The sequence below is a fragment of the Empidonax traillii genome, unplaced genomic scaffold (assembly GCF_003031625.1).
Source record: "Empidonax traillii isolate 1590-97213 ecotype Southwest subspecies unplaced genomic scaffold, ASM303162v1 scaffold646:size549819, whole genome shotgun sequence".
In the NCBI taxonomy this organism is placed as follows: domain Eukaryota; kingdom Metazoa; phylum Chordata; class Aves; order Passeriformes; family Tyrannidae; genus Empidonax; species Empidonax traillii.
Window position 1 is genome coordinate 117,727 of NW_020955839.1, and position 22,233 is coordinate 139,959.

General features: G+C 39.5%; 1 protein-coding gene and 1 long non-coding RNA gene across 7 annotated transcripts in view; one reads left to right on the top strand and one right to left on the bottom strand.

The window, feature by feature from the left end:
- Positions 1-22,233, top strand: part of FOXN3 (forkhead box N3) — a 133,292-nt gene that overhangs the window by 57,531 nt on the left and 53,528 nt on the right. For all 6 annotated transcript variants that reach the window (XM_027899147.1, XM_027899149.1, XM_027899151.1 and 3 more), the window contains exon 4: positions 3,429-3,493. In XM_027899147.1, coding sequence (XP_027754948.1) covers positions 3,429-3,493 — 65 coding nt within the window. The remainder of the gene's footprint in view (positions 1-3,428; positions 3,494-22,233) is intronic.
- LOC114065330 lies at positions 20,823-21,852 on the bottom strand. Its single transcript, XR_003572931.1, has 2 exons — positions 21,658-21,852; positions 20,823-21,034 (listed from the first exon to the last, which is right to left on the bottom strand). It is a non-coding gene; the product is annotated as an uncharacterized LOC114065330 (long non-coding RNA).

A 22,233-nucleotide genomic window follows, 5' to 3' on the forward strand; every position in this document is an offset into this window, starting at 1 on the left:
ACAGTAGTATTTTCTGCAAATCAGACCAGTGTTTCTTGACAAGTAACTGTTGGTGTTTCACATGTCTAATTCATAAACTTAACTAATTGTTCTTTCAAGATGTTTTTTTTGAAATCTCAGCTCTTTATGGTTGATCTGGGTCCATCTTCCACTCACCTCTGCAAGTGCCCTGTGCTCATATGCTTCTGGGAGTTAAGGCAGTCCAAACATGTGCATAATAAAAATGTATTAGGCCTCAAGTTTCTTCACATAGATAAGAATTCCAACTAGTTGCTTCACTTCTTCTAGTAGCCAGGTAGGGATTTAGTCAGAATAAAATATTAGTGTGTTTAGTTGGTAAATCTGGGGAAAAACTTGGCCAACAATAATGCTAATTGCAAAAATACTAATCTTACAGCATGCGTTGATTATGAAATAAGATTGTAAACCCACATTTTGCATTCTTATTTTGTCTAAATGCAGAATATGCTGTTACTTCTGTAGGACAACCGACCACTCTTCTCTTGCAGCTTACAGGCTACACTGAAGAAACCATTTGTTTGAAAAAAATTCCTGGGATAGAACAAATTTTTTTTGTTATTGATGGTCTTTAGAAGAATGAACTTCTTCAAATGGTTTCTTAATCTGGAACAGGGAGGAAGCAGGTTTTGAACACTTTAAAGTGAGTGATAGTTCAACTCTGTCATTTATCAACTTGAAATATGTTTTAATAATTAATACCCTCTGAGACTTCACATGCCAAAGTTTGGGAACAGATAGAGAATTTATCCAACACAGATCAGGCATAGCTAAACTTCAGTGAGGCCCTGCAAACACAGAAGTTGGTTGTTTTGAAAGGCTTGACAGTCGCTGCCGTACATTATTTACATGCTTGAATTCTTCAGCTTCCTTCCCTGGGAAGACATAGTTAATTTTCTTAGTTCATGTGGGTTTGTGCTGAATCAGATGGAGATTTTATGAGAGCCTTGGGCCTTTTTTCAAGTTGGAAAATAAGATAAATCACTATGGCTTTGTTTCTCTAGTGGAGACATTTTGTCTATTCAAATATATACGCTTTTCCCTCTCCATTCTTTGGCCCCCTTCCACCCACTTACAGGCATACGACAGCCTGGGAGTGAATTTTTTCTATGGCTCCATTTCATAATTTCATCTTTTTTTTTTTTTTTCTTGGGCTTTTGAAAGGCCTGTAGTTGCCATACTGTGATTTCTGATTGGCAAATCTGTACAGTATCAAGACTATGCTATTGCTTTCCATTTGTAGCTTGATGCAGCTTAATGTCTAGTCCAGAGATTATCCAGGACTCTGATGCGCTATAAGACTGTAAATCTTACAGGAGTGTGAATGCCCTCAACAGCTCTTGACCTTCATGTGAGTTGAGGAACTACACTGAAGAGCTGGCACTTACTATAAGGAATGCAAACAATTGGTTGCATTAAACCCTATAAAGTGGATGTGTGTATTCAGAGTGTGTGCCCCACACACTCCAGCACTTAAATTGTAGACTTACTTAACTTCTTTTTGGTCATTTTGCTCGCTCTACCTCTCTCTCTTAACTCCCTTCTTTGTTCAGGAGTACTGAAGGCTTTTATTGCTCATGTAATTGCTTTGGATCTATTTACAGTCCTTATTTTAACACAGTGAATTTTTTATATATTAGCACAAGAGTATCTGCAGAATAGTTGTGAAAGCAGTATGCTTTTTACATATGGTATTTTATCAGAACCTCGCTAATTGTTGTGAATGTAATAGACAACACCTGTTTTGCATTTCATTACATTTTCTGTAGCATTGGTCAGCTCAAGAGGAGACAAAGGTAACTTTGAATAGGAATGGAGTGTTGGGCTTGGTTCACGCTTTGCATCCAAAGAGGAAAGTGGATTACCTTAAAAAGGCAGAGTGGTTTACAGCAGTCTTACTAAAGGATATTTTTTACTAAAAGGAACTTTTAAATTGTGCTTGAATTTGAGTGTAGAGCAACTATTTATACATTGATATCATAGTTTCATGTTGATAATTTTAATAAAAGCTTAGTATATTAGAACACCTATGATTGTTGTCAAGCTGTAGAAGATTTTGAAACCTGCTTCCTGACTACAGGAAAGGCTCCCTGGCAGCCTGTCTCTTCTACCTGCTTTGACAAGGCTGCAACAAGTCTTCTATATGTTTTTAGTTATTTACCACAGGGACAATGGCTTTGAAATACTTGCTGTGCCTGAGCCCTCAGATCCCATCCATGAACATCTCTTGCAGGCAGTGCCTCTCTCGCTGAGGACTGCGCACACAGCGGGAGCAGTGGTGGCACTCCTGCCCTGGGCAGCACTCCCTGCAGATGGCCGTGGGGAGAGTGAGCTGTGCCATAGCGACAGCGGTCAGTGGCACTGTTAGGAAAAGGGCAAGGTTACCTTCTATGTCTGGGACATTCCCACTGAGAGATGTGGCTGTGGGTGGCTGCTGAAGGGAGGCTTCCTCACAGCTTCCTTCCTTTCTCCAACTCGTTGGCACCACAAGTTGTTGGAGTGGATTCTCCGCAGTCTATTGCCCACAGCACCGTGGGGCTGCTCCAAGGCAACAAAGGAAACAAGGTTTAGATGATCATGCCAATGTTCCCTCCTCTTCCCTGTGCCACGCTTGAAATGCTGTTATCTTCAGCTACACTTGTCACAGTTGAGGCCTCTTGGAGTCCATTGCCTTCGGGCAACCTCTGCATGAGCAGGAGGCAAAGCAGAAGAGGGACCTGGAGGTGTCTGAGTTCAGAGCAAGGCTCCAGCTCAGGCGGGCGCCTGAGGGCCCCGTGTGGCCACTGCCCTGCCGGGGGCTCGCAGGAGCCGCCGTGGTCACCGAGCACGTGGCGAAGGCCAAGCTCTGTCCACACTAGTGCTGGTGCTGGCAGAGAGCGTGTTGAGCCGTGTGTTTGCTGGCACCGTGAGGGGACTTCTGCGTGAACGGGTGTTCCGTGGGCAAAGGGCTCTGATGGATCACGGGAACTGCCCGGTGTCTGGGCAGGGCTGTCCCAGGCAGATGCACTGGTGCAGTGTGTTGTCACAGCTGAGTGAAAGCCATAAAGCATTTGGGGTTTTAGCATATGGCTTTGTGAAAGGGCATGTATGTTGCTATACCGAGAATTCAGTAAATATTTTTGATGTTGATTTGGGGGTTTTTATTATTTATTCCAAATTGCTTTTTTCTTTCCTCCTCCAAGAGAGTGTGGGTGTGTCCTTTGCTGAAGAGATTTTTACTTGTGAAGAGAATGTGAATCTTGAATCAAACTAATCTATTTTTAGCGTGAGATTTTAGACCCTTGCTTGAAGGCAAAAGTGCCATGATGTTACATTACCTTTAAAAAGAAAATAGAATACATACAAATAGAAACTTATAATTGTTTAATGCAAATGTGATTTTCTTTACATTTATTTCTTATTCCCTTTAGCACATCAGGTCCACCCATTTGGCCAGGAAGCACCTTCTTCAAGAGAAATGGAGCCCTTCTACAAGGTAGGTGAAAGATGCTACACCTTGGATTAAGTATTCTACTTAAGAGATACCTTTTTCATATTGCACAACTTTTTTAATATTTCACCTGGCAAGAAATAACCAAATGTTTTTTTGTTTCCTTTACTCTGTCTCCTTAATTGCGCATCTGGTGCCTTGAAAATGACGATTTACCGCGTACAGTGAGTGTAGTCTGTGAAAGTTGCTGCTTTTTTTCTTTCCTCAGATCATTAAATTGCTTGCTCTTGTGTATGGTGAAGGGTGGCTTTTTGGTTTCTTTCCTTTGTGTGGATAAAGAGTGACCAGAAGGAAGTGTTCCAGGAACACCGCTTTTAGCTCTGTGGATGAAGCAAGGTTGTTCTTTGAGAGAGATCCTTTCTTTACTCCTTAATTGTGGTGATAGCAAAATGTACCGGAAGGTAGGTAGCAATGCTGTAGTGGGGAAAACAGGGACAGAGTAATTGTCTCAAGAAACCTACTGTGTTTATTAGTTTAATCCATTCCATTGGATGGACAGTATAAACAGAAGCTATATGACTGCAGTTTTGATAGGTCAAAATTTTCAGTCTATCTCACCAGACTTCTTAAAACCATTATTCACTGCAATGTGTGTTTATATTTCTACCATTGAGTACATAGAATTACCATCACTCTTAATGGAGGTGTCTTGGGAACACAGAAACCTGTGTCCCCAGACTACAGCTGTTTGTCTGTGGTGCAGATGGTCTTTGCAAGTATTTATCCATGAAGTATCTCAGTTATGTGTTCATTTTAATGATGCCAAAACTTTTCTGGCCTTCTTGCTGGCAGAAGATGCTGTGTAATGTTCTCGAGAACATTTATCCAAATCACCTAGCATGGAGCTTTACTCAGGACAAGGCACACAAGCAAATAATTAATTGCTCACCTTCCACACACACAACTAATCCAGCATCTGAAGTTTACTTGAGAATATTTTTCAATTGATTTCCTTTCACATGTCTAAGAATTTGCATAATTCTATATATTATCTGTGCTGAGATTTGTTTAAACAAATTCTAAATACATTAAAGCATTCAGATAATTTCTTAACACTGGGAGATGGTGTAAATTGTAGAGTTTGACAGCTTTTAGCTTTAGTCTTGATTAGATAGATCTGCTACCTTTGCAGTCCTTCCTAATGAAAAGAACTAAATTTTAATATTTTTTTAAGAAAAAGAACTATTGTGAAATAGCTTGATTTGTTTTCAGTTTTTCAACAATTCTAGTCATAAGTGAGTATCTGCACACACATAGTCTTACACAGTCTTTGTAATTTGAGTTCATAAAATGTGAAACTTCTCTGTTAACTCTGTATGGCACAAATGTTTTACCTTTTCTTAAGACGCAAGACACCAGGAATTAATAACAGCTGTTTCTGTAGCCCTTCCTATCTCAGTTGTTGCTTAAAACCTTCTCCCAGTAACGAATACCCTGTTCTCTGTCCTCTTCTGCACATTTCTGCCTTCCAAATTGGGGAGAAAAAACTAAAAGCCCAAAACTTTTCAACGTATTAAAGAAATAGGAAAAAAAAGAGAGCAAAGACTGTCTTTTCAAGCAACTAGCATAGCCTAACAGACCTTTAATTAAGTTGGCATTCTGCGTTGCCATTTCAAGTGGAAAACGCAGCCAGTTTGGACTGTGATATGCATGACACAACTGAGGTTGGAAGGATGAGAGAGTATGAAGAAAAACCTCATTAATGTAATCTTTTAACACTTCCTGATTATAATTTTAAAACAAGAAGAAAAATCAACCAAGCATTCCTTTCTGTCTTTTTGTCTTCCTTTCTGTCTTTCCATTTTTCCCTACAGTGAGTTGTTTCATGTATAGGCTTCAGCAGGTTGCGTGAAAATAGTGCATCCACCTCTTTGTTGCTTCTGACCGTCTTTTTCCAGAAGACATGCATAGAGGAGTGGTAGCAGTGCAGGGAGGTGTAAGAGGAAGTGCAGATATTTGTCAGTACCTATGTTACATGAACATATTAAGTCTCTTTTTCCAGTGCTTATATCCAGTTTAATGCGAACAGGAGAATGAAAAATTGACTCAATTATCGATTTCAAATCTTTAGATTGGAAAAAGTTTGGGTAACAAAGAGATTTAAAACTATTTTTACTTGATAAATGTTTTGCTACATTTGAAAAGAATTTTCAGTGTGTGTTATAGACAATGATATAGAATAATTCTGTAATTTTAGTAAATGTGATATTATGTGCACTTGTCACACCTCATTTCTTCTGAGTTGTTAAGAAAAATGCCCTTTTTCTGGTTTGGGGAGTTAAGATAAAATAATTCCACAATGTAACTAGTGCTTTTTTTAGCCAAGAAAGATTGTAGATGTTCTTGGTTTCTATTCATTTTATATCAGAACTATTTGGCAAAGCAGTCTTAACCATTGTGAAGAGTTTAACATATCTCTCCTGAGAAAGTGACTGAGAAACAAGTTATCTGTGTACCTCAGAGTAACAAAGGAAGAGAAAAGGAAGCTAAAATTCATTTTAGCTATTCTGCGTCCATAATGTTTTTGACATGAGCAGGATTAATTCTCTGTTCCATTCTGGCTTGCTTTGTATTTTTTGAAGAATATTGAACAATATATATATATATATGCTGTTCTCTCTTTGCCTGTGGTTTTATTAGATACAAGATGGCTGCCTCAGTTTCTTTTGTGAGGATCCATGATACTGTTGCTCTTAGCATAACTCTCTAATCTGTTACTCTGTGATGAGTAAGTTCCCTGCTCTGGTGCCTTTTGAAGTCTTGAATTCCTTCTGCTAGGTGAGGATTGTTCCCTATATCCTTGTGCTGTTTGGTCTTCTCATGAAGTCCCATGCAGAGCTTAATTTAGGTAGGACCTTCAGTCTTAGCAGAAACTGATGTCTTCTCTCAAAACTTGTCCGTGTATTCATGGAAATTGCTGTGTTCTAGCCTTCAGGATTCCCAGATAAAAAAGGTTTTTGCTCTTGATGCTTTCCTTTTTCTGTTTAATTTGTTTTTTTGGGGGGGAGGGTGAAGTTTGTCGCTTGTTATACGTATTGTGTGTTTGTTTCAAATCATGGGTTAATTTTTTTAAACCTTGTGTATGGAGAGCCTTGTTCCTGCTGTTTTTTCTGTTCTTATCTATCATAACACGTCCATTTGTATTTAATAAAATCTATCACAGGAAAAAATCCTTATGGTGGAAAAGATTTAGACATGTTCTAAACTCTTCAGGAACTTATACTGGATGAGATAGGTGGGGATATAGTCACATTGACTTCAAGACCTTAAAACTAATGTATCATGTTCAGAAAAGGGCAGCTTTGATCTTGGGTGTTAAGCTCATGTTATAGACTTGAGGATGCAGTTGCTCACAGATCAGTGTAATAATAAAATAATAATAAAACTATTTTGCTCTCAATATATCTAACAGTCCTCTTCAATAAACTAAAAAAAATCTTCAAATTAACTTTTAGCAGTAGCTATGTGAATTCCAGTGGCTGAGTGTCACCTGTAAGGTGTAACTGGACTATGGAGGTGCTTGGTTTCGTTTCTTAAAGATACAACTTCCATTTTGAGGGGGAGAAAATCAACAAAGTTACCACTCTCTTTTATCTTATTTGCCCTCATACTTTAGTAAACTAAGTGCAGCATATTTTGATGTCTTTTCTTATCAAATTTGGTCTGTCTTGAGTTGCAGGGTGTTTGTGGGTGTAATTGCATACATAGAAGGTGTTTGTGGATGTAATTACAGTTGGCACAGAAACAGGGTGCAGTGAAAACAGTGATCTGCATCTGCTGTTGTTGCTACAGTAAGGATTTGAAGAACACAAGAGCTGTTTAAATTGCCCCAGAAGAATTCAAGAGCCCCATGACTGGGCAGACAGAAAGCAATGCCACTTCCCTGGTTTATGGCAAATGTGCATCTGCCAGGCTTAATAGTTCTTGGGTAGGTTTCCTGATTTTCTCATTGAAGCCTGGCAGCACCAGGCCCTTGTGATACCACAGTTAGCACTTCTTCATCGTCCAGGGAAGGAAAGTGAACCTGAGTCACCTAGACCCTACTGCTATTGGAGCCAAAACTGGAGATGGGCTTGATTATTCGGACTGAATGGTCCATCTTCCTGCTGTTTCTGACCTGCTGGAGGTACAGCCGTGATCCTTTCCATGCTGTCTACTTTCTTGTGTGAGCTAGGTCCTCCACTTCCTCTTCTGACAAGCAGAACAATTTAAATCTTCTCTCTGTGGATGTTACCTCAAAGATATGAGCTCTTTTTTCAGAGATCCTGCAGAACGGGACTTACACCTGTGAACTCGATTGCAGCAGTCAGTGGACTGAATTCAGAATGCGTGGCTTCCTTTTGAAGCCGTGATTCTCTTTGAATGAGGATGGAAAGAAAGATTGGAAAATACTTTCTTCCCAGAACACAGAATGGGAGGAGTGAGGACTTGCATGTGGCCTCTGGTCCCTCTTGGCTAAGGGAGCTTGAGAAAGGAGAGATTGCCCTCCTCAGACCTCACAGGGCTGCTTTGTTCTCTCTCTACTATCAGCTGCAGAGCATAAGCATCCTCATGCTCCAGAACAGAGCAAAGGATAGGATGCTTACATGGGGATGACTTGTCCTCTTCTCATCTGGGAAAGCACTAAAATATGAGGGAGACGCTTTCTGTGACTGATGCTTCCAGCAGCCCATGTGTGATCTGCCTTGGTCCATCTGCAATGGCTGTAGCTGACACAACCTGTGAGAAGCTCTGACAGGAAAGAATTGGAAGACACCATCTTTGAAGGGTCAGTTAACACTAAAACCAGCACGAGACAGTGATTCACAGTTTGTTGCAGGGTAGAAATGGAAACTATGTGCTGCTGCTGCATCAACCCTCAGTCCAGGGTGGTAGCTTTCACATTTTGGTGTGCTGACATCGATGCCTGTCCATAAGGTGAGACTTTGGCATGTTGAAAGTGCCAAAGAACACAGATCACTTTATTCTTGATTGATAACGGTGATTTATTGGAGCAAGAAAATTGCATCCCCATTAAGAAACTTTATTTTGTACAAAATGTGAACAGACCAGACATGAGATGTCCTGCATAAAAAGATGAGGAACCAGCTCGTTTTGAACACATGCACATACTTGTACAGAGATCTTTTTCATATCTTGAGAATAATAAACTTGAAAATCCTTGAAATGACCAAACAGGCCATTTAATCTCTTGCCTATTGAGTAATTTTTAAGAAATGAGAGAGCAGATTTGGGACTTTCAGCTATTAATAGAAGCACTTGCTGAGGTAGAAATAAACCAGCAGGGAGGAGGCAGAAAGGGGGCAGTTGTTGCTGATTTCCCTTGAGAAGGCTAAATTTGAAATGTTCACTCGTAAATGAAGACATGCTTTTTTATGTTAATAGAGACATTGGGATAAAAATGTAACAACAGCAGGGACCAGTTTCTTTGGACAAGTATTGCCCACACCAACTTTTCAGTCTTTTCTCTGGAGAAGTCTGGGGGACGTTGTTCCCACTACCTTTAAGAGGGAAGTTGACAACAAATTCTTTTAAGAGGAGATGCCTTTGTGCATGCAGCCACATACATTTTCTCTGTAATAATGTGAAAATTTGGAATGTGTGTGTCAATACTCGCCAACAAATACCCAGGAACCCTGCAGGCACCGTGGGCTTCTTTCTCCTGGTGTAAATTCATCTCGTCTGCGCTTTCCAGAGGGTGAGCAGAACTGTCCAAGTCCTGGGCACGTAGGAGAGGTACGGCCCATCCTAGAGCACAAAGTATCTGTTCCTGCTGGTGCTAATGGGGTTGAGGAGAAGGAGGAACAGGGGAGAGCTGAAAGACAAGAGGCTTCAGTAAGTCTCATGTGCATTTAACTTTCAGAATTGCATGTCACACCTCAAAATAAAACCAACCTTGGAGAGAAATGGTCTGTTTTCTTCTACTGCCTAGTCGTGCAAAGAAAAAGAACATGGCAAGGTAGTGTATATATTACAGATAATTTAATATTATATAATACTGAAATGTCACGAGGACTATAAGAAAAAGGCCAAAAGCAATGCAAGACAGCCCAGCATATAGGACTGGTAGACTTAGGTGCCGTGATCTATAACACAATCTTGGGCAAGACTCTTATTGCCCAAATCCGACTAAACATTCATTTCTTAATGCGTATTAGGGCATCTTATGTTCCCAAGAATCTAAACATATTTTTTGCTCTGGGGTTATAATTCCTTGGGTTTATGCTCTGTGAGGTGATGATAATAATAGTGCTTTTCACTGCCCAGAGCTGCCAGTTTACACAATATTGGCTCTGCACCATATTCTGATGTTCCAGTAATGGAAGAACCTTAAACGGGGTTATGAAAAGCAGAGCTGTTCATTAGCTTTTGAGGGAAATGTGTTTTGGGGTTTGGTTTGGGTTTTTTTCTCTATTGAACTCCTTACTCTGAGAGACACACTTGGAAAATTACTGTTTTGGGTAGAGATCTGGGGGTTTGAGTGTCCAGTTCCAATGTAGTTACTTTCAGCAGTGGAGCACCAAACCTTTTGACTTCACCTTGTTTTCTCTTCAACATTCCATTGTCTTTAAAGGTTGGTGACAGTCATGCTCTGTTTGCTGATAACTTGGTTTTGGTCAACTTATTAATTAGCAGCAAAGCTACTATCTCTCCTTGTTTAAATAAATCATTTATCATTCACATGATGTAATTTTTTAAAATCAGCTTTTTTCCTCTCCTCTTTTGTTGTTGTTGTTGTTGGTTGAGGGGGGGGGGGTGTTGTTGTGGTGTTGTTTGTGGGTTTGGGGTTTTTTTTGTTTTGTTTTCCCTCACATGAAGGGTACCTGGCAATCTTTGCAGGAGTTTCTTTTCAGGAAGATGATTCACGTGATGCTTCTGTAGAGACTGAATATTTGAATAATTTATTTATTATTAGCATTCAGTGTGTTTGCAGTGGTATTATTGAAGAAGTAAAATTAAGTCAGAGGGGTTGTGCAGTGTGTCCCTAAGGGAGTAATTTGAACAGCAGAGCTCTCCTTTGTTTGGGAAAGTAGGTAAAATCCTAGTGGGGCTACTGGGGCCCTGAGGGTGCTGGTGAGGACTTGTGTTTGTGAAAGGATTTTGTAATGGCCTTAACACTGTGCAGTCAATAAAAAAATCCCAGTGAGAGACTGAATTTTGCAGTGATTCATGCAGAAATGGTCACTTTGGGGTGACATTTTTAGCTTTGCATTCCGTATAGGACATATAGAGAGAGTTCTATGAATTAGCTGTGCAACATGTATGTAGTCTTTTTATTCCTCTTTTTCTAATTGAGTGTGTAAGACAATGGCAAAAGCTGTAATTTGTTAAGTGCCTGAAATGTGGTCCTGTTAACATTGATGTTAGAGCCATTAGTAAGGAAATGTGACTGCTGGCTGTTTATATTCCCTGTGACCAAAATGTCTGAGCTACCTTTGGCCTGTGAAGTTGCGAAGGAAGAAAACTGAACTGCGACAGGCAGGTCTGGGTAATGGTAGATCCTGTTGCAGAGTACACTGAGATAAGTTAAATTCCTAACGTGTTTAAGCTCATTTATGTTTTAGATCTGCATAGGTGTCTTCGCTATCTTTATAGATAACTCTACTTATTTTGTAACAGTCCTGCATAGTGACTTCTGAAATTATTACTTCTGAGTGACTCAAGGTGAAGTTTACTGACTTTGTTTGCTTTCCTTGACAACAGGAGAGTGTGAGTGAGTGCTGCAAGGCAAGTCCTACCACAGTGCTAACCTTGGGCAGAGGTTCTGGGCACGGGTCTTTGTGTCCTACCTGTTTTACCTTCACAGTCAACTGCTGTGTGAGGAGTGGCAGTAAAACAGCACTTTGCAATACACACCAGAGAGAGAGGTAACTGCTCCTGCTGGAAGTCCCCACAGTGCTGGCCTGGCTGCCTCAGTAACTGTTGACAAGATCAAGCAGGTTACCCAGACAGAGCTCAGTGCTGAGGTAACCTACAGGTAGTGTTTCTCCAAGGTTGCTGCTAAATGGCTTCAAATGTTTTTAGTTTCTTTTCAGGTTGGTCCTGCAGGTGATGTGGCTGTGACTTTTCAATTTGAACACTGGAATCTATTTCCTTTAAGTTGCCAGTAGCTACCTCAGCTTTTTTCAGGAAAAGTATTTTCTGTAACTGGCCCTTCTATAGGCATCAGCGCAGGTGCTTTTGTCCAGAGACACATTCCACATACCCACCTACAATCATACATGTGAGACTTACTTGCAAATGGGGCTCTTGGGTTTCAGTTGGGTGAAGGAAGATGGAGACAACGTAGAGCAAGAGAAATGACAAGTTCCTGTTCAGCAACTTTCTCCTTTACTAGGATTGCCCTACATCTTCCAGTGTTTTTCTTTCCCTTCCAGGAGCTATGGTCTGCTCAGAGAGTGAGGGTTGTTTTTGTGGTTATTTGTGCCCAAGGTTGGTGGATGCCTGGTAGCACAGTGAGAGCGTCTCCTAAGGGGCTGTCATATAGCTGGGAAGTACTGGATGTGATCCCTGCACATACAGAGACAAGTCTGGCAGCAGTTGGTATCGAAACCTTTTCTGTGAGTGGAATTTGGGGCCAGGCCACTTTTGGCTAGTCTGAGGCTTAGTGTAGGCAATTTCAGTGGTCTGTGACAGGGACATAGCATACCACCAGTTAGATCACATTTTACAAGAGTAGAAGTCACACTTAGAAATTAGTGGTAAAATTTGTATAGTAACTTGGAAAATGGTAGAGTATGGAAAGATTTATTTTCTGTAGCTGTGAAATTATTGTGATTATTGCCATCAAAATCTCTGGGCTGATGAGCTGGAGCATATGCTTCATGCTGAGAGCCTGCGAATGTTTGGCATTCCTAAAATGTGAAGGTGGCTGGTATTAGAAGCAATCTTGGCTTTCATAAGGCTAGAGTCTGTTTGAGAGCACAGCTACAAGAGAGGCGTAAGCCTGTGCTTTACATGGAGATTACTAAAATAAGAATAATATTGCAGTTGTGTTGCTATGAGCAGTTCTGGTGATGTGCAGATTGCTATGAGCAAGGGAAAGCTGTTGTCAAGTTGGGCTGTTCCTTGACTACATGTCAGGTGTCTTGTGCCAGACCTATATTGAGAGAATTAAAACAGAACGTTTGGGAATTTTTAAGAGACTCTCTTGCTATGACCTGCCTGTGTGATGGGCAGTTACATGTTTTTGGATCCCTGGGGAAGCCAAAGCTTCATAACTAGTAAACAGAAGAAAATTGTGGGAAAACAGTGATGGTGATGAAGTCCAAGCAATGTTTGTGTCTTGTGAGGTTTTTTGTATGTTGTTTGCGTTAATGTTGTTCATGGTTAACATTGGCAGTAATTTTCCCTCTTTAACATGCTAAGAATTTCTTCCTGCTGGTCAGAGCAGATCTCTGTGCTGCTGATTAAAGATTGGTAAGTTCTTGATTATTTAAAAGGCATTTCTTAAACATCTAGGAAAAAAATGGCAAATTAATGGAAGTGGAATATTACTAGAAGAGCTTAATTTTATTTGAACTGTTGAGAAAAATAGACGCTGTCTTGAATTGAAAGCGTGGTCTGTGGCTTGCACATTTTACTGCCGTGTGTTATTTAAACTAAATGTGAAAAAATCCATTAGTTTTAGATATTGGAATAAATCTTGCCACTAGAATTTCTTCAGTTGTACACTTGAGAGTATACAGAGCTATGGGATGGCCAAGTCTGTTCCTGCAACTGTGAATTCATAATTTAATTTTCCTGAAATTTATAACAGATTAGAAAATGAATTGGGACTGTGAGAGGGAAGGAGGCAGGATTTTTTTTTCTTGTTCAGTACAGTGTGGTCAGAAATGCCAAAACCAAAGCTGGGGGACATCTTCTGGGGTAAGTAGTGCTTTGCACTACTGGTTTCAAACTACTTGAAGTACACCTGCCAAGACAGTAGATTGTGAACATGAACCTACTGTATACAGCACTTCTTCCTCGCATCCCTCACCCTTTGTAAAAGAAAGATTAAGTTCCACGTGGATCTTGAAAGATGAATTTTTACCAAACAATCCTGTCTAATCAGCAGAATGGAATAAACTCATTTTCTTACAAAGGTAAGAGTTCATAAGACTTTTTGACTAGTAAAAAAATTTATCCTCTCTTTGATGCATTTAATACCGATCCCAAATTAGCAAAGAAAACATGACTGTTCTTTAAATTATTTTAGGACAACATCTATCGGTTTGGAAGTAAGATTATAGGATCCTTGGCTTCATCTTACATGTATTTCTCTTAGTTTGCTTTCTCTTTATAGGTCAAAGTTTTACAGTGCTTGCAATTGCATACAATAAAGGTAATAAATTCTCTTTCTCTCTGACAATATTTATTTCTGTGCCTAACCCATCATTCTGCTGTCCAGTACCTAAGAAGGATAAGGTCAAATTGAAATTAAAGTTGTTCGTACAGTGATGAAAAATTCCAGTCCTGATTTTTACATACATGCATGTTTTGAATTAAGGTACTTGATTCAAGATACTTGAACACTTTCTGCATATCTTTCTTTTTCGTATTTCTACAGTACATCCTTGCTTTGCATCATTTAAACACCATTTATTTATTTTGTGTGAATACATACATTGGTTTTCATTATAAGAAAATAGGAAATACTGCTTTGTGAACCACAAATTGAGTGTCAGTTCTCAGTTTCTCTTATTATTATATTAAGTAATTTGTTTCTCCTGAGAAACAAGAGCAATACATGATTTCTCCTGGAAGTGAAAAAATAAAATAGGTAAGGCCAGACCCACTTGATCAACTGTGTGTGTACAAATATTTCTGTGCCTGTGTGTATATTTAAATAAATGCATTTAAGTATAAATATGTATGGTTATCTAATATATTGAACGTGTACAAAGAAGTACACAGTTATGTAGAAAAATACCCCTTTTTGTGCTAAAGGTTCGGTGCATCTGCCCCATTCTCATTGTCAGAAATGAGCAGTTTGGCCACTGTCAAAGGTATTGACAAAAGCAGGGTTTAATATGAATTTGTGAAAAGGAGACTTTACAGAGTTCATAGACAGAACCTTACTGCATGGGTTAAAGCATACCAAGGAGGATCAAATTAGAAGCAGCTTGGAATGATTCACATGGAAGCCAAACTGCAGAAGGGACTAAGGGTACAAAGGATATGGATGCAAAGATAAAGAGGCAAAATGGTGTAGCACCTCTTAATCATTGAGTACTTGAACATTTACAAAGTGACTCAATAGGGTTCACTACAATTATAACAATGACTTAACTGTGTTTGAGTTACCATTCATACTATCATCAGTTCACACACACACATAGGTAAAACAGTATGTACACCTATTTCTATGTGTGTAGAGGAACCTATCAAAAATAGGCACCTCTCAGGTTCAGTGAAATATTTGTATCAAATCCCTTTGTGTTTCCTACCAGGTGAGGAGCATGGATATGGGGGGGAATATCAGCCTAGGCCTCATCATCTGCAGTGGTGCTTCAACTCTCTCAAGCTTAAGGGTTTGCGAGCACTATAGACATTTTTTTCTTTTTTTTTTTTTTTGTTTCTGTCAATTCTCTGTGTCAGTACTCTAAGCAAAAATTAAGTTTTTCCTCTAATGATTTTTCCTACCCATTCCACTTCAAGCAGTTCAAGTTTTGATCACTGCAGTTGACATTGCTATAATGCTTGAGGCAATATGGAGTTAAATAAACTAGGTTGATTGTAAAGTTGTTTTGTTAAAAAAAATTAAATCCTTTAATCTTACACTGCCATGAATTTGTGTTGAAATTATGTACATATCAATTTACTCTGTTACCAAAGATAGGTTTCTATCTGCGTCTTAGGTAGAAGACACCTTATTTGCTGTATGAAGTCTAGAGAGTTTGAGGTATATTTCTGGATCTATCTCTTGCAGATTTTGCTTATGAGAGAGGGGAGTTATTTTGTTGGGGTTTTCTTAATGATATCACAGCTTACCTTGGTCACATTGATAAGCCACAAGAATAGATAAGCCTGCATTTTCAAGCTTCTTGTAAAAGTGAGTGTGTGGTGTGAAAGCATAGAATAACAAATGCTGACCCAGATGCATGATCGATTAAGAAATTGGAGAATTTAATTTATTTATTTTCTTGGGGTTGTCATCAGTCTGGGAGATGTTCTGGCTATTTGGTTTTGCTTTTTGGCTTTTCTAGATAGTTCCTTTTATTGTATCTGTAACTTAGCTGCTACTTTAAATGGATTACAATGTCTTGCACAAATACAGCTCTTTCTAAACTTCATAAGCAAATGAAGCCAGTGCATTATTTGTAAGAAGATGAAGCCTGAAACATGTGAATTGATGTCTGAGTAAGGGTTTGACAGGACTGGCACAGAGTACAGCTCTGACACTTGTTCTTAGTGCTTTTGACGGTGTTAATCACTGACAAGGCAACCTGCGTACAACATGAGTGCTCAGCATGTAGTTTCATACAGAAAAGCACTTCTACTCAAATTGATACTCAAAATACCCAGCAAACCCTTAATTTCCTCATAGCTTCTGTTGAACAGCCTAATGTTGGAAGGAAGAAATGAGACATGGCAGAACTGGATGGGGACGGAACATAGTGAGCACACGGTACCGCAAGGTCACGACTCCCTGGCTTTTCAGTTCAGTCACGATGGGGCTGGCAGGGCTCCAATTACTTCTGAACGACAGGATCCAAATTTACTGGAAGATTTCTGAAATTAATCCTTCTGAAGTTTAGTTCCTAGGATGAGCAGTTACTCTTTTGCCAGACTTGCAAGGGCATATAGGTCTGTGACATCATGAATTATTTTGTAAACATTCAATGATTTGACTGCTGTCTTTAGAGATGCCTCCTCTGTCTACATGGATATGTTTTCCTTGAAGAGTGACATACATTAAATTCTTCCAGCAAAGATTATAAAACAAACATTGCTGAGTTTTTTACTGATACTTCACTTTTTCTGTTATTAACTGCAACAAAAAAATCTTAAATATTTATTTTACTAGAGGAAGAAAATGAAATATAAAGGTTCAGATTGAGATTTACTAGTACATAAGACCACCGAACAGCTATTAGCAATCTACAAATTGAGTAAAATAGCTCAAGATGATACTAGTGAACTACTAGTCTTAACTAAAGCATCTCTCCTTTTTTTTTTTTTTTTTTTTTTTAGGTTTGGTTTTGTTGGTGGATTGGGTTTTGTGTGAGTTTTTTTGTAGTTTATCTGAACAAATAGAGATGTGCGCAGTACTTTGAGTGGAATAACAATCTTTTCCACTGCAGATCAGTTTAAAGTAATAATAAGGAAAAAAATGTAACTTAGATCTTCACAGTTACGTGACAACAGATCCTAAAGTCTGCAGTTCCTCTAGATGTTTTATACAGCTGGTAAACCTGTTTTATAAGCTGGAATTCTTTTCCAGATAATATCCTAGGGGAGTATACTCTGTAAGCCTGAAAGGAGGAGGGACAGCTTTGTAGACCCAAGACAGTATGCAAAGAATCTTAAAACTGCTTTTTAAACAGCCCATCACCTGCAGTTTGGAGCACACCCAAGTGTTGTGGCTGGCCAAGAGTCATGAGAGAGGAGTGGAGCTTCAGCAGCTTGTGCTACCTTAGAAAACTCAGGTTTGAAACATCTAGCTGTGGCTTCATTTTGAACTCTGAACTCACATAGGCAACTGTGTCTGTAAATGTGCAACTCCTCCACCACACTTTCCACGTTTTAAGTTATGGTATATATATCACTCCACAATTTTATGGAAGGTTGGAATATTCTTATCAAGGGACGTGAAGTGCATGGATCGCTGTGTGGCAGCAGTAATTGGCATGGTGAACTTCCACTTGTATATCTGTGCTAGTTAAAACAACCGCCTGCACTGCTATTAGGGACTGCCTGATGTGTTCCAGTGCAGCACCCAACAGACTTGAGGCATTGTCATTACAGGTCGTTTTTGCAACCTCAGCTTTCCTGAATTCTTCATTTATGTTGTTTCTTCAGTATTTATTAACAAAAAGTCAGGAAGGAAACTGGGCTGCTGACTTTTCATAGGAAGACAACAAGCTGAAAGTTGTAGAAGTTCTTCGCTGCAGGCGTGACATTTGGTCATTCAGCAGCAAAAAAAGCCTGTATGATAAGTACCTTCAGGTATGCAAGCTGCATGCAAAACAATAAACAAGAGTTTCCTGTCGTCCTCACTGGTTGGAAGGCAGGAGGCTGGCCGCTTAGGAGAGTCACTCCTTGGGGAAGGTGGTGATCCTCAGCTGGCTGATGGCAGGAGGCCCCTGCAAGGGGCAGGGCAAGGGGACCTCTGTGAAAGGAAGCAGTCTCTTGGTTTGATCCCCCAGTTCCTGTGAGCAGCTACTGTTTTGAAAAGAGGCAGTTTGAAAAGCGTTATTTGAGATCCGTGAAAGAAGAAGCCACCTGATATGGACTAATTGGAGTATACTATGGTTAATATTAAAGATGTCTTTAGAAATGCCCCATTGCATCTGAGTCGTCTTTCTGAGAATTTGGATGTACTTTTTTTCTCTGCATGGATTCCCTGAGCTGACAAGGAACAGTTTTACATCAAGCGCTAAGTTTCCTAAATGACTCAAGATTTAGCTAATTCTCATGAATTTAGAACAAATGCTGAAGTTTGAGAAGATTTTGACGTGCTGTTCTTGTTATACCAACACAAAGATTCATCCCAGCTTTCACTGCACTGCTTTGTGGTGGTGGTTTCACAAGTCGTATTTCTTCTACACTTGCTGAACCCCACTAGGCTGCTCTTCTGCCATAATGCATTCTACTGACAAAGCTGACTGTCAGTTACATTAATTAGCTATTGGTAGTGATTTGTCTCCTACAAGTCAAATATAGGCTGGAAAAAATAAGCTTATATCTTTCCATGCAATTTTAATTCAGCTCTCCTGTTATGTGTACTTTAGGATACAGATCCTCTTATTATATAATTGCTTAACCTGTTTGGGTTTTTTTCCCATTCTTATCTTACTTTATCCAGTGTATTAACTGTGGAAACTGAGATTTGGAGGACTACTGTAAATCTACTGAAATGTATCATTTCCTAGCTTTTAAGTGCTTCACCTTTTTTGGTGAGTGGAGTTGAGTTGGCTTGTGGTTTTTTTTGGTTCTGCCACCTTCATGACTTTCATTTAGGTTTGTTATTTGTATATGTAAGAAAATCTAGACTCAATTCTATCGCACTTTTGCATTCTGCTTGCCAATTCTGTATGAGATGGAATGATTTTGTATATTGCGTTATGTGAGGTGTTCAAAAGAATAATAAAAAAAGGAACTGTTGAGCACCCATTCTAAAAGTTTTATTCTGCTCAGATAGAGACTGAGGTATCCATTTAACAGAAAAGATTATTCTGTTACGTAGTTGTTTAGTCATGGGATTGTTCCCCTTGCCTCTGGTGATTACAGCTGCTGGTGTCATTATTTATTTTTATTCACTGAAATTGAAACTCTGGGTCAGTTCTGTTATCAGGGAAATCCATTTGCATTTTTTAAGACTTCATAAGCTTGGAATTCTAATAGAAGTATAGTATATGGTACCTAAGTTTATTCAGGCAGTGCTTTTCTGTAGGTGTGGTATGGCACTTGGCAGAAAAACGAAATGAGAGACCTTGGCTCTGTGATATCCAGCATCTAAATGTCACATGTCTAAACAGGACCCCTTAGATCTGTTTTGTTATTCTCAGAAACTGCGGAATCTTTTCAGGAATGATAAATTACTTGGATCGTGATAACAACTGAGCAGTTGCCCCATACAGCACTTGTCACTCTCAAAATAATTTAAAGCATTGTCAAATCACAAAGCACCCCTTTTCATGGGTTTGGGGGAGCATTCAGCATCCCTACCTTAAACAAAGAGTTTGAGCAACTTCTTCAGAGGGAACCTGGACCTGATGTGGCAGAAGCCACAAGATCCCTCATCCCTCCTTGATTCCTGCATACTTTTTTAAGATTCACTTTGAGAGAGATTCCCATCATAGTCCAGAAGCGTGCCCCAAAATTATTAAGTATCTGCCTGTACATTCTGGACAATGAATGAAAGATTGAATGGTTTCTCAGTTTGGTGGGAAATTTGTCACAGGTTTTCTTTATTGGTAATGGACATTTACTGTGAGATTGCTTCATGGAAGGCCAGAAATAGGCAGGTGTTAGAGGGGGTGAAAGAGCTTCTGCACTTGGACAAATGAGGAAGTGCACATCATGACCCAGGAGTGGGGAAAGGAACCGGGGAATATTGGATTATCTGTGAGGAGTGGTTATAAATCCCATTAGTACTTCCCTGATAGAAAAGGATGTCTTTTTATCTTTGATAATCTGTATGATTCTTTATTGCAGGCGTGGCTGCTGTGTAAGAGCTGGGCTAGCTTTCATGTTTCAAACCCCAGTGACACCTTCTGCTGTGGGTTCCTGACCTTTGGCTTATGAACCCTCTGAAATTTCTGTCAGGAGACTGAGCATATCTCAGGTGTTGTCCCGTGGGTATCTGTACTGGCGGTTGGGGCTGCAGATATGTGTGCAGCTCACTGTGTCCGTACAGCTGTTGGAGCAGTCTCATAAGCAAGTATGAACTCTCTCATTTCCCACAGTATTTTTTCTATTTAAAGCCCTCAAATCACAGAGCACTCAATTTAAGTAGTTCATGCACTTTGGAATTGAAGAGACTGCCTTGGAGAAACTCTCCAACTGCAGCTGAATTAATGCTAACCAGGGCCTGAGGATTGCTAGAAATAAATAACGAGTGGATAAGGGGCTGAAAAACCTGGCAGAGTTTCAGAAAGCAAAGGTGGGGTGGCTGGGGAGCATCATCTTATCTAAATGGTAATTTCTATTCTGTACGGTAATTAAAACACATAGTGTACAAACTAGCATTTAGCAAATCTTTCTGAGGATCTTTTCCTAAGGGGATGTTTTGGAAGTAAATCGTGAGTTGTACATGCCTGCTCAGCACAGCCCGTAAGAACTGTACTAAGCAAACAGTCCAAATTATATGCTGTCTTTAAGCAATGAAGTTTTATATATGTTGATAGTTTTGGAGAATTGTTTTTATTTTGTTCATAATAATGCATTTTGGATATCATTATGTCAGAGAAGGAACAAAGCAATGTTTGCGAATCAGTAGAGATGAACAGTTTTAGATGGAGAAGTCTGACTCATGAATACAGACAGGAGTCATCAGTTTTAAAAGAAAATTTTCAATAGGAATTAAGAAGTTTTGCTTATTTCTAATGAGTCTTCTTCATGAAGACTGCTTGAACAAACTTATCCATGAACCAGTTTGGATGAGTTAAACCTGTCATAGGTGGGTCTGGTTGTCTTTTTATTGTAGGTGTAGAAACAAGGTTCCCATTTAGTAATCAGAAAATATTTACATGGCAGGCATGTTTTTCATCATCTTGTCAGTTGTGCTTTCTTTGAATACATGAGTCTGATTTGTAGGCATCCTTGCTTCTTTGTAACATCCCATGTACTGAGTCTTGGGTGGAATGATCTCATGCACTGGAAGAGATGGGTACTGCTGATACTTTATTTGCTGCTGTGCCTTATTGTGAAACATAGGCACGTGACACCTCAAAAAAAAATTCCCCCTGCAAAATATTGCTCATTTGAAAAACAGTAGAATTACTTGTATTTGTAATAATTGCAATGATTCCAGGTGCAGCAAATTAATAACAATGAGAGCCAAAGATCTGTCTTCCACTAGGTTTACAGGCAGGGATTTTGATTTTTGTTTTTTAAACTTTTTCAGAGGGACAAATATTCCCTGCTGTGGGAAAGAGAAGTTATAAATGCCTATGTGGAATTAGAAGGTATTTAGAAATGAAATGCAACCCTGTGCCCCAAATACAAAATTGCGTGTGGTTTGCCTGGGCATTTCAGGAAAATCCACTGATCCACTGTCCTAATCTAATCCAAATAATTAGATTTTGGATTAAGGTAGGCTATAGTCATCAAAATCAGTACAGGTAGAGATAATTTTTGTCCAGCCTGAACCCTCTCTTATTATGCCTAGGTTTTTTTTCCTATTTATAAACCTCTGTATCTTTCACTTCAATGATTAATCTACAGGCAGAGAGCAAAAGTTATTAAGGCTAGAAACAGACAAAAAGATAAATGCTGACCTTTCTAATTGGCTCTTGAAACCTGAAATATTTACTGCTCGGAGGATTTATAATGTTTGTGGAATGATTTGTCATCCAAACTAAGTATTCCTTCCTTCTTCATGAAGCCATGCAAACCTCAGATAAATAAATATCTGTTGATGCCTCCACGTAATGGATTTTTTTACATCATAGTAGAAAGGAATCTTACTTCCAAACAATTCACAATAAACTTCAGTAGCCAAGTATCATCATGGCTAGGCTTCACGAACGAAGATTTGAGGGGCTCTACCCACGCTTGCTACAAGCGCGCTGATGGCTAAAAAGGCCAATGCGAGATAGACAAGGCCGGTTGCAGAAGGTACAGCAGAAAGACTCCCCAGGTGATATCGACAAGACGCGATTCTTTCTGCGTTGTCTTTTCTCCTCGAGAGTGATCCTGCGTGTGTTCTCAAAAGCAGCAGCAGCGTTATAGATGGTGTGTCTCCAGTATACTTTACTATTGGTTCCCTCACTTGGCTTTGCTAAGTGTGATCATGGCTGGAAATGAATGGTTCGCTTTTTTATCTGAAGTCTTTGGCACCAGGAATCAAGACC